At 36.3% G+C, this 12,880-nt stretch overlaps 1 protein-coding gene across 3 annotated transcripts; it reads right to left on the reverse strand.

Moving 5' to 3' along the window:
• Positions 1–1,947: 1,947 nt before the first annotated feature.
• On the reverse strand, positions 1,948–11,566 carry LOC145959098 (putative disease resistance protein RGA1). 3 transcript variants are annotated; one of them, XM_083077223.1, is made up of 4 exons: positions 11,261–11,566; positions 11,017–11,137; positions 3,442–6,016; positions 1,948–2,822 (listed from the first exon to the last, which is right to left on the reverse strand). In XM_083077223.1, the coding sequence occupies exons 1-3, from the start codon at positions 11,564–11,566 to the stop codon at positions 3,927–3,929; spliced, it is 2,517 nt and encodes an 838-aa protein (XP_082933349.1). In that variant the 3' UTR covers positions 1,948–2,822; positions 3,442–3,926. The 3 variants fall into 3 exon arrangements, with proteins under 3 accessions (XP_082933349.1, XP_082933348.1, XP_082933346.1); XM_083077222.1 differs by having other exon boundaries at positions 3,478–6,016; positions 11,017–11,566; XM_083077220.1 differs by having other exon boundaries at positions 11,017–11,566.
• Between the last annotated feature and the right edge of the window lie 1,314 nt (positions 11,567–12,880).

Raw genomic sequence — 12,880 nt, forward strand, 5'->3', positions numbered from 1 at the left:
AATCGCACAATTGTAATTCTTTAAAGACTAAAATTACCCAATTAAAATCTTGGGGATCAAAACTGTACAATTGTAATACTTGAGGGATAAAAAATGCAATTAAACCAATATTCTTTATTAGTTTTATTAAAAAATATAATAATTTTGAAAAATATTTTTTTATGGTAAAAATTTTAAAATTACTTATTTTTATAAAATACAATTGTCTTATAAATAGAGTAATAATTTTTTCTTTTTCTCTTTCTGTTTGAAGAAATATTTAAGTATCACTTTATAAATTTTTGCAACTTATTTAAAATTAGAGGAATAAAATGATAAAAATTAATAAGATAAACATAATAAAATAAAATATAAAAAAAATATTAATATATTTATTTTATTAGATATAACAACATAATTAAAATATAATTAATAATATATATTTTATAAAATTATTAATATTTTATATATAAAAAAAAGGACGAAACCGGAACGGTCCGTTCTGAAACCGGAACAGACCGTTCTGGTTGCACTTTTGGTGTGTTAATTTTGCACCTGGAACGCGCCGTTCCGGATGCAAAATTAACGCACCAAAAGTGCAACCAGAACGGCCTGTTCTGGTTTCAGAACGGGCCGTTCTGGGTCCAGGTGTTTTCAAAAAAATTGTCATCCACGTGGCATCTACGTGGCATCCACGTGGCAAAAGGTTAACTCCGTTTAAATAATTTGGACATAAGTCCCACATTGAAATCAATTAATTAATTTGGGACTAAATTGAAACTAATTAATTAGTTTGGGACCAAATTGAAATCAAAAATAAAAATAGGACTAAATTAAAACAAATAATTAATATAAGGGACTAAAATAGAGTTTTTTCCTTTAAGAATTAATGAATGCAAAGAGATTAATATAATTAAATAATAATAACAGTAAGAATAAAAGACTGTGAATGACACAAGACTCCTGTTAACAATAGCACAAGACGAGATATCAATCCTTTTATCTGATACCAGATGGATTGAAGGAGCACAGAACATGAAGCAGGAAGATAAAACACACTTCCAAAACAAGTCTTCGACCCCTCGACCTTATCTAGATGGTATTCAGTTCAATCGGCTAATTGAGGCACAAAACAAGGTTCTGGTGGCTCCCATTTTAAAGGAAGAGTTAAAATGGCGGTGCGGAGCTGCTATGGGGTTAAAAGCTCATGTACATGTGACTTTAATTTCACTCTCTCGTCAAAAAGTTTTGGGGCATTATTATTACAAATATTTGAGATGATAAATTTTGGTACACAGTAATATGTGTCATTTTCTTATTATGAAACATGTACAAGAACTTAACATAATTAATTTCAATTGGACAAAAAATTTATGCCGCATATTTTAAAAAATCAAATTAAATCTTATTAAATAAAATATAGAATTAAAAGTGTAATTTAACCTTTCTTAATAAAGATCTCAGTTCAGTTTCATTTCATGTTTCTCAACTAAAAACGCACAGAAAATGGTCAAACAGATATTATCATGTCATCAAGCGGATTAAATTAGAACCCTATTCAGCTGTAAATATTTAGCAATAGATAAAAAAAACAAATAATAGCCTTATCAATATCTAAAAATTGTTATGCTGAATCAAAAAGAGAAGGTACAAATGATTTAAAAATTGAAAATGAATATGATGTGCAGAATTCACAAACATAATTATATTCCTTCTCCCCACAAATTGAAAGGTTTGCATTGTCTTTTCCAAGTCCCATTTCATCAGCCAAAATTTAGTTGAAGTTGTTATTAAACAAAAGAACTATCCAATTTAATTCATCCAGAAGTGATTAAATGTAAAAATTAAAACTTAAATCAACCGGACAGACCATGCCAACATGACACAAGAAAAAAACTTAAAACTAACTTGATAAACAAATAAAACAAGTCAACCATATGCACGATAAATAAAAGAAGAAAGTTTCCCTGCTGTTATAGAGATACAATCTATTAGAAATTAGAATTATACCAATTTTAGATAATCCAGACTAGAAATACTAATACAAAGGACATTCCTAGGTATTGTGCCCATATAGAATTATCCATCTGTCACAGGCAAGCACATAGTTATGCCCAAATACAAACCTCAGAAGATACAAATTAATCACCATGGCATTGGCATTGTTGTAGTTGCAAATGCCACAATGCTACAACACTTTGATCTCATCTTCAGTTCAAATTTTAGCAACTGCTGTACTGCACCAAATTTCATCACCCTTTGCCCTTGTACTAGTGGGAAATATGGGATTCACTGCAACAGAGAGACTAGTACTGAAGGAACCTCCTTTGCCCTTGTACTAGACTGCAGTCATTGTTGGATGACATTATATTTATTTAATTACATAGGAACAAACAGTTCCATTAACAATTTGCAGTAGAAAACCACCATTTCTATCTTAATATTGCTCTGACCCGGTGGTTATTATGCCCCAACGGTCAGAGTCAAAGTAATGACTGACATCGGTGAGGGAAATTTCTGATAATCAAGGTTTTGGAATGTGGCATCCGCTGTGCTCAGAGTCATCTCAAAGACTTTCCTTTTTTCAGTCATGCCTGCACCAGGGGCATCACAATCAAAAGCAAAAGACTTTCTGCTAATAATACATATCATGGAGGAATTTGGCACACCCAGCCAGGTTTATGTTTGAGGAGTAGGATCCTGAGGCATTGGAGATACCCCTCGAACTTCAATTCCAAGGGCTTGATTTGCGCTTGTTCTAATACCTGCTTTCTTACTTAGTTTTACTTTGTTTGTTCATCTAATTCAGCAACCATCTTCACTGCTCTATCCAGAAGATTCATCTGAGTAACGAATATATAAACTAATGAGAAATCAAAGCAATGTAGCAACAAAGCAAAATAAAACATCCAAATAATTCTTATGAAAATAAGTCTCATTATAGATATAAAAAAAAAATGTTGTCTTACAATATTTATAAATAAGTTATTTTTTTTATATAAAAATGTTAGATAAATATTTAGCTAAAAACAGAAGTCGAATTACTTATTTTGTTTATGTTGAAGTTGTGTTGAAGAAGTTTCCTAACCAATAAATAATGATAATAATTTTTAATTATCACATAATGTAAATGTATCCAGCGTGTATCATAGCATATCACAAACGTATCGAACACACTGACACGGCAATTTGTAGATGTGTTCGTGTTTCATAGCTTAAGATAGCTATTAAGCAAAACTGTTAAACTTAATCATCATAAGAGTTTGCATGTAGCTATTGTTAAGCTTTTGATGAAGGATGTTAATTTTGAGATGCAAAGAAAAAGGTCAGAACTCAAGTATTTTCTACGCCATGACTCTTTTAGTAATTATTAAAGTATGACGAGTGCAAGTTGCAATTCAGAACAATAATGGCAGTATTTCAATCAATGATGGAACACAAGCACTACTAAATTGATCTCACCCTTCATTAATTGAAAATCAGCAAGAGAAGTGATACTTGATTGATGAAAATGTCTCTAAACACTCCTGAGCAATTAACAACGACATCAATCCTCGGCCTTCCAAGCTCTTCAAGACTTACAGGTTCCACCCGGTTTACCCTACCAAAGGTATCAGCCACTGGTGTCACACCATTCATCCACATAACTTGAGCCAGGGATTCACCATATGTTTTAATATTATCAGTTCCCCACAAGACAAGTGCAATTGTCTCTGGATATTTTCCCCCATTCTCAGCTTTCTGCCTCTCAATCAACCTATCTATTACTATTGTTGCCAACAGGCAAAACTTTTGGATTTCTTATCGGGTCACCACCAGGCCCCGGCTCCACATATTTACCTTCCCAGGCCCCAGTGTCTTTGAGAGATGAGCTAACCTAATTGCTTGGAAAGATGCTTTTCTCTTCACTGTTGTATTCTCCATGCCCGGCCAACAATTCAGTGTTACTAATCCCGCAATCTCAACCGAAACTGCTTCTCCATTTGAAAAAGGAGTTTTCCTTCTCTTGTTTCTCCAATGGAAAGGCATTTGATGTGAGTGATGAAAGACCAGTACTCACCAGATTGTGGCTCACATTTTCGACACAATTCAGGACAACCATCTATGATCAAATCTTCAAGGGCAGTGAGGTGATGCATGTCACTTGGGAGAAACAGCAGTTGAGGACAGTTAACAATATGGAGCATCTTAAGATGACTCATTGCTGTCAGCCACTCAGGAAGCATCTTAAGACTATCACAATTTAAAATTAACAATATCTGCAAAGTGTTTGCGGCTCCTCGAATCCATTGAGGCAATGTCTGTTGCCTTTGACAATGCTCAAAATGCAGAAATTTCAACCTCAAACTTTGGATTGGGCTTTCACAGTTCACCGACAGATTTAGCATCTCGCACCTAATTACAGTCAGAACTTCCAGTTTAGGGAGAATATGAAGAGGTAAGGACTCAAGGCTCCTACATGATTGAACAAGCAAAACTTCAAGGGATGTGAGTTGTGCCTCTCTAAACAAAAACTTCAAATTATCACAATATTCAAAACTCAAAATTTGAAGATTGCTCAAGCTTGCAAATTCATCCTCTGGCAGAATATGTTGTCTTGTGGTTATAAGCAAGTATTGAAGGCTGATTAACATCCCTAATCCTTTAGGCAATGTTTCAAGCTCCACGCATCCTCTGAGTGACAAATATTGCAAATTTTGGAGTTTGCATATAGAATGAGGAAGTCTTTGTATTTTGCAGTTATTTGTAAGGTTGAGGACTCGCAGATGCTCCAATTTAGCAATTGAATTAGGTAGAGTCTCAAGAGAGGAATCACTTAAATCTAAAACCCGCAAGTATTTGTATCTTGTTATCCATGTACACAAAAGAGCTTCACTATCAATGCCCATTCCGTAGATGGGAAATAATATAGTTCTCACTGTCCTGGATTTGGGGAACAAAGCATTGCTAAGTGAATGATTTTCAACAACTGATAAATGTCTTACTTGCTCAGGTATATTGCGAGTACGAGAGTTTACCACTAGAAGGTCGTCTTTCGCAACATACAGTGCAAGATCATGTATCAAATCATGTATTTTGAAATAGTAATAATGGCCAAAGTCCTCAAAATCCTCAAGAAATGATCTTGAATGTAACTCTTCTATATATTGTCTTGCAATATTCTCTAGCTTCTGACTTCCAACCGGAGATCGAAGTAATCCAAGTGACACCCAAAGAATAACAATTTCAACATTAGTAATGCCAAAATCCTTAGGATAAAGAGAAAAGAAAGCAAAACAGTGCCTCAAATACGAAGGCATTTGGTCATAACTCAACTTAAGGGCGGGTAAAATGTCATCTTTCTTTTGTTTCAAGTTCCAAATCCCATGGTCTCTTACAAATTCCCATTTCTCTAAATCAAAATTCAAGAAAAGGGAGCTTCCTAAAGTTCGCACTGCTAGTGGAACCCCTCGGCATTTTTTCACAATTTCTTTTCCCATCCTCACTAGATTAGGATATTTTTTTTCTTCGCCTTCCTTAAATGCCCATTTGACAAAAAGAGATAAACAATTCTCCATGGAAAGGCCTTCTAAAATATACGAGGGAACTGTGCCCATCATTGAAGCAATTGAGCCACTTCGTGTTGTTACCAAGATTTTGCTTCCCACTGCACCAACCTTCAATAAATCCTTCAACTCTATCCATTTTGCACGGTCGTCATTCCATATATCATCGAACACAAGTAAATACTTCTGACAAGAAAGCGTGTGTCTAAGACGACTTTGTAACTGCTCAATATCTAAACTGTTAATGTTTTCTTGGTGAGCAAGAGCAACAATTGGGGCTGAAGCAGAAGCTGAGTTGATGATTTTAATAATTATCTGCCTAATGTCAAAGTCATCTGAGATACACACCCACATCTTTAATTGGAAAAAATCGTCCATCCTCTTATCATTGAACACCAACTTTGCAAGTGTGGTCTTCCCTAAGCCTCCAATGCCCACGATGGGAATGACACACAAACTTCTATCTCCATCACCATCACCTTGAGGGTGAGGTTGTTAGGTACAGCTGCGTACAGCTGCCACCACCTTTCGGTGGTTTTCTAATTTTATATTAGAAGCGGGTCCCACATAATAATAAAATAATATTAAAAGTTTAGGAGAAATTACGAAAATGCCATTGGGACTTTCCTATAAATAGGGAAGCTGAAAACCATAATTTTCATCCTAAATCTTCTTCTCTTCTCTCTTCCTCTCTTATACACCTTGAGATCTGTTCTCGGTAGTAGTAGTCTCCTAATAGAAAGGAGTAAGTTATAGAGAGAGAAGTGTTGTAATTTCCTCCCTTTCAGTAAATAATATTTTTACTGTGGTTATTTTCTTCCTTGTCTCTTTTTTACTCATCTCTTATTTTAGCTGTGAGTAACTATTAAGCCTACTCTGGACCTAACAGTGGTATCAGAGCCACTAGGTTATTTATTATTCCGCTGTGGTGTACATTGGTATAGTGTCGGAGAAAATTTCTTAGTATGCTCTGTGGCTGCAGTATTGTCTGATCAGTCACATCAGAAAAGAATTATTCTTGTTACTGGATTTTATCATTGTTCCAGTAGGCGGTACTATTCTAGTGGAAGTTACTTAAGTCGGTTTAATAGAAGAAATTATGGCAGCAAAGTTTGAGATAGAGAAGTTCAACGGGAACAATTTTTCCCTGTGGAAATTGAAGATAAGAGCAATTTTGAGAAAAGACAACTGTCTTAAAGCAATTGAAGGCAGGCCATCAGATATTACTGATGAAAAGTGGAGAGAAATGGATGACAATGCTGTTGCCAATTTGCACTTAGCAATGGCTGATTCAGTTTTGTCGAGCATAGCAGAGAAGACAACTGCAAAGGAGATTTGGGACACGCTCGTAAAATTATACGAGGTCAAGTCACTTCACACCAGAATATTCTTAAAGAGGAAACTCTACACTCTTCGAATGAGTGAGTCCACAGCAGTGACGGACCACATCAACAATCTGAATACGCTATTTGCTCAGCTTTCAACAGCTGATTTCAACATAGTGGAAAATGAACGTGCGGAGCTTCTACTTCAGAGTTTACCAGATTCATATGATCAACTCATCATCAACATAACAAACAATAATGTTGTTGGTCGTCTATCCTTTGAGGATGTTGCCGGAGCTATTCTTGAAGAAGAGTCCAGGCGAAAGAATAAGGAAGACAGACTGGAAAGTTCAAAGCAAGCAGAAGCTTTGACGATGATGAGAGGAAGATCAATGGAACGTGGCTCCAGTGGGAGTCAAAATCATGGTAGATCTAAATCTCGAGGAAGGAAGAACCTCAAATGCTATAATTGTGGCATGAGAGGGCACATGAAGAAAGATTGTTGGCACAAGAAGAGTGGAGGAGGGAAGAATTCTGAAGCGTCAACCTCTCAAGGTTGTGTTGCTAGTACCCAAGAAGATGGAGAAATCTTGTACAGTGAAGCAATAAGTTCCAGAGGCGAAAAACAACTCCATGAATGTTGGATATTGGATTCAGGTGCAACCTGGCACATGACTCCAAATAGAGATTGGTTTTGCACTTATGAATCAATCTCAGGAGGATCCGTATTTATGGGAAATGATCATGCTTTGGAAATTGCTGGAGTTGGTACTATCAAATTAAAAATGTATGATGGTACTGTTCGTACAATTCAAGGGGTACGACATGTGAAGGGCTTGAAAAAGAATCTATTGTCCATTGGGCAACTAGATGATCTCAAGTGCAAGATCCACGTTGAAGGTGGAATCTTGAAGGTAGTTAAAGGCAATTTGGTGGTGATGAAAGCTGAGAAGATCACATCAAATCTATACTTGCTCTTGGGAGAAACGTTGCAAGAAGCAGATGCATCAGTTGCAGCAATAAGTCAAGAAGAGGCAACGATGATGTGGCATCGTAGACTAGGACATATGTCAGAACGAGGCCTGAAAATTCTTGCAGAACGTAATCTCTTGTCAGGGCTTAAAATGGTAACCTTACCATTTTGTGAGCACTGTGTGACAAGCAAGCAACATAGATTACAATTTGCCAAAGTAACTACAAGGAGCAAACACATACTTGACTTGATCCATTCTGATGTCTGGGAATCACCAGAAATTTCCATGGGAGGAGCAAAATATTTTGTATCATTCATTGATGATTATTCCCGGAGATTGTGGGTGTACCCAATCAAAAAGAAGTCAGATGTGTTCCCAGTATTCAAGGAATTTAAAGCACAAGTAGAACTTGATACTGGAAAAAGGATTAAGTGCTTGAGGACAGATAATGGAGGAGAATATATAGATGGTGATTTTCTGGCATTCTGCAAGCAAGAGGGTATCAAGAGGCAATTTACAGTTGCTCATACACCTCAGCAGAATGGGGTAGCAGAGCGGATGAATCGAACTCTTCTAGAAAGGACAAGAGCTATGTTGAGAACTGCAGGATTAGCCAAGTCTTTCTGGGCAGAAGCAGTCAAAACTGCTTGTTATTTGATCAATCGCTCACCATCAACAGCAATTGGTTTGAAGACACCAATGGAGATGTGGAATGGAAAACCATCAAATTATTCTTCATTACATGTATTTGGTTGTCCTGTGTACGTGATGTACAACTCCCAAGAAAGAACAAAGCTGGACCCAAAATCCAGGAAATGTATATTCTTGGGTTATGCTGACAATGTTAAGGGGTATCGCTTGTGGGATCCCACTGCCCACAAGGTTGTTGTCAGCAGGGATGTAGTCTTTGCAGAAACTGAACTGCAAAAGGAGCAGGAGAATGACAGCACTATCAAAGACACTAGTATAGTGGAGATAGGAGGAAAGTCTAAAAAGGATGACACCTCTGAAGCAGAACAAGAGCATGAGGAACAAGAACCAGATGAAGCCAATGATGAAGAAGTTCAACAAATAAGACGTGAGAGAAGGAGACCATCTTGGCATTCAGACTATGTTATGGCAAGTCATGATGCGTACTGTCTCTTAACTGAAGAAGGAGAACCATCAACCTTTCAAGAGGCGTTGAGGAGTTCTGATGTTTCTCAGTGGATGGCAGCAATGCATGAAGAAATAGAGGCCTTACATAGAAATAAAACATGGGAACTTGTTGATCTTCCAAAAGATCGAAAAGTCATTGGTTGCAAATGGATCTATAAGATCAAACGTGATGGCAATGATCAAGTGGAGAGATATCGTGCAAGATTGGTGGTTAAGGGATATGCTCAGAAAGCGGGCATTGATTTTAACGAGATATTCTCGCCAGTTGTCCGATTAACCACAATCAGAGTTGTTCTGGCTATGTGTGCTGCATTTAATTTACATCTTGAGCAACTTGATGTAAAGACTGCTTTTCTTCATGGGGGACTCCAAGAAGAAATATATATGCTCCAACCAGAAGGCTTTAAAGAACAAGGAAAAGAAAACTTGGTTTGTAGGTTGACCAAATCTCTGTACGGTTTAAAGCAGGCGCCAAGGTGTTGGTATAAGAGATTTGATTCCTTCATTATTAGCCTTGGTTACAACAGATTGAGTTCAGACCATTGTACGTACTACAATAGGTTTGATGACAATGATTTCATCATCTTGCTGTTGTATGTGGATGACATGTTGGTGGTAGGCCCCAACAAAGATCAGATCCAAGAATTAAAGGCACAATTGGCTAGGGAGTTTGATATGAAGGACTTGGGACCAGCAAACAAGATTTTAGGGATGCAAATTCACCGAGACAGAAAAAACAGGAGGATTTGGCTTTCTCAGAAGAATTATTTATTGAAAGTCTTGCGGCGCTTCAACATGCAAGACTGTAAGCCAATTTCGACCCCACTTCCTGTCAATTACAAATTATCCTCAAGTATGAGTCCTAGCAACGAAGCAGAGAGGATGGAAATGTCTCGAGTGCCGTATGCATCAGCGGTGGGAAGCCTTATGTATGCCATGATTTGTACGAGACCAGACATTGCACAAGCAGTGGGAGCGGTCAGTAGGTTTATGGCAGATCCTGGTAGAGAGCACTGGAGTATTGTAAAGAGGATCCTTAGATACATCAAAGGAACCTCAGATGTTGCATTATGTTTTGAAGGATCGGAGTTTGTTGTCAGAGGCTATGTTGATTCAGATTTTGCAGGAGATCTGGATAAACGAAAATCTACTACTGGTTATGTGTTTACACTTGCTGGAGGAGCAGTGAGCTGGTTGTCTAAGTTACAGACTGTTGTAGCTCTATCTACTACAGAAGCTGAATACATGGCAGCTACGCAAGCATGCAAGGAAGCAATTTGGATTCAAAGGTTATTGGAAGAACTCAGGCACAAGCAGGGAAAAATTACTGTGTATTGTGACAGTCAGAGTGCCTTGCACATTGCAAGGAATCCAGCCTTTCATTCCAGGACAAAGCACATAGGAGTTCAATATCACTTTGTTCGTGAAGTAGTAGAAGAAGGAAAAGTGGATATGCAGAAGATCCATACAAAAGACAACATAGCAGACGTAATGACAAAGCCTGTCAACACTGACAAGTTTATATGGTGTCGATCCTTATTTGGCCTATTGAAGACATAAGCAACATGAAGTATCAATAAAGAAGAAATGGTGTGAAGATATGATTAACTTAATCATAATCTTCAAGTGGGAGAAATGTTAGGTACAGCTGCGTACAGCTGCCACCACCTTTCGGTGGTTTTCTAATTTTATATTAGAAGCGGGTCCCACATAATAATAAAATAATATTAAAAGTTTAGGAGAAATTACGAAAATGCCATTGGGACTTTCCTATAAATAGGGAAGCTGAAAACCATAATTTTCATCCCAAATCTTCTTCTCTTCTCTCTTCCTCTCTTATACACCTTGAGATCTGTTCTCGGTAGTAGTAGTCTCCTAATAGAAAGGAGTAAGTTATAGAGAGAGAAGTGTTGTAATTTCCTCCCTTTCAGTAAATAATATTTTTACTGTGGTTATTTTCTTCCTTGTCTCTTTTTTACTCATCTCTTATTTTAGCTGTGAGTAACTATTAAGCCTACTCTGGACCTAACAGAGGTTGCATCAAAAGCTTGATAATTTCCTCCCTATCCATCTCCCTTCCTATAACGCCTGAAGCGTCAACATAGGAATAAGTCATTTCCCTCCTTTGCACAAGTCTGTGGTCAACATCAATTCTCTGAAGACCAAACTTGTTGCCATCAGCTGCTATCTTATCCAATCTATGTCTAATATATTTGATTTGATGAGCCATCCTAAAACGGAAAAGAAGGGAATTAGAGGAAGAAAAGAAGTGGCCTACCTTCATTCTGGTGCTGCCTGAAGCTTTGACAACTTGCTTTCTCAAGTTTTGGCACTGAAATCCATCCAATATATCTTCAGCATCTAAGCATACGTTTTGAATCTGCCTGAGCCATTCACGCAACCCATGCTTCTGCTCCCTCTTCTCCTCAGCATCCAACAACACACCTTTCACAATTGACAAGGTGTCTTTGATCCCTTGCACATCCTTATACACATGATAGACACGAGAAGCTTCTTCACAAACAGAAGAAGCAAGCTTCCCTAGCAGTGATTCAGCAATATCAAAGACAAAATACTCGGCCATTATATTCAAGAATGAGCAGAAAGGAATCGGAATATAATTTGTGGTGCGGTCATTCGTCCTCCTCCCTCACTTGTTTTTCAATATGAACACTGTGACTAAAGATGACCATTGACCAATTGACCATGGGAAGATTGAGGTAACGGCACAAGTCGTTAATTTTGAGTCGCGGGTATTGATATTACACTGTTTTGACCGTAACACGTTATTGATGATGTGACACCATTATTGACCGTGATACGTTGTTGACTGTGTGTAAAATGTAAATATATGTTTGACGTTGTCCAAGAGAGCATCAAGGATGCCAGCATTTTAAGGGTATCTTATGTTTAAGCTGCGGAAATAATTACATCTAAATACTAATTATTTCTTTGTTATTGTTAGTATTAAAATCTCTTTATGTGTTATTGCTTGTTCATTATATAAAGAGAGACGAATGAGTTTTAGAATTCGTTATATATTTTTACTTTCATTTGTTTCCGTCATGTGTTTTTTTAGGTATTGTTTGTGACTTATGAGACTCCAGAGTCAGACAAATTGTTGTGTAAATCACATAAATCAATATTAAATTGCATTGAAAGTTCACTAGAATTTGCCTTTAAAAAAGTGGTTAGTATTACAACATAATATTATCTTTCATTTTTTTTAACAATCTGAAAGCAAATTATTTAATTTTGATTGTTTTGTTTTAATGAATATTTTACTCAATAAATTATCTTGCCAAATGTGAAACAATCTTTAATGTACAAAATGTCATAGTGGATTATAGAGAATAGTGTTACACAACAAACTAATTACCTACAACTACAACATACTTTTTTTTTAACATAAATAACTTTTAACCAATCTTACAGTTAAAATAGAAAAGTGCATAGACTTTAATTTTAAACATTTAATTATGATGGTAAAAAATCTCAACATCCTATAATAACACACTCTAATATAATTTTTTTATATAAATTTAAGACTAATTTAATCTTACAAAATTACTTTACAAAGTAAAAATTACCCTTACTTATATACATTGTTTAATGTTCTGATCAAATATCAATGCGGGACTTAAATTTTACTTGATATCTCCCACTTCAAATTTGTAATAGTCCGTAAACTAAATTCTAAAAACAAATGCTCCATGCTTTTTTTGGCAGTTCAGTAGTTTTATGCAGAGAATATGACGATTCCTCGCTCCCATAAAGCACTTAGACGCCTGGAAATTTAAGTTTATTTAGTAGATATTATGTTATTAAGTTGAATATGTTTATATTCATTATAAGATTCTTTTCATGCAAGAAAATAATCTAAATTCTAAGCAATCAA

The sequence above is a fragment of the Cajanus cajan genome, chromosome 6 (assembly GCF_000230855.2).
Source record: "Cajanus cajan strain Asha chromosome 6, NIPB_CcT2T_4, whole genome shotgun sequence".
Lineage (NCBI taxonomy): Eukaryota > Viridiplantae > Streptophyta > Magnoliopsida > Fabales > Fabaceae > Cajanus > Cajanus cajan.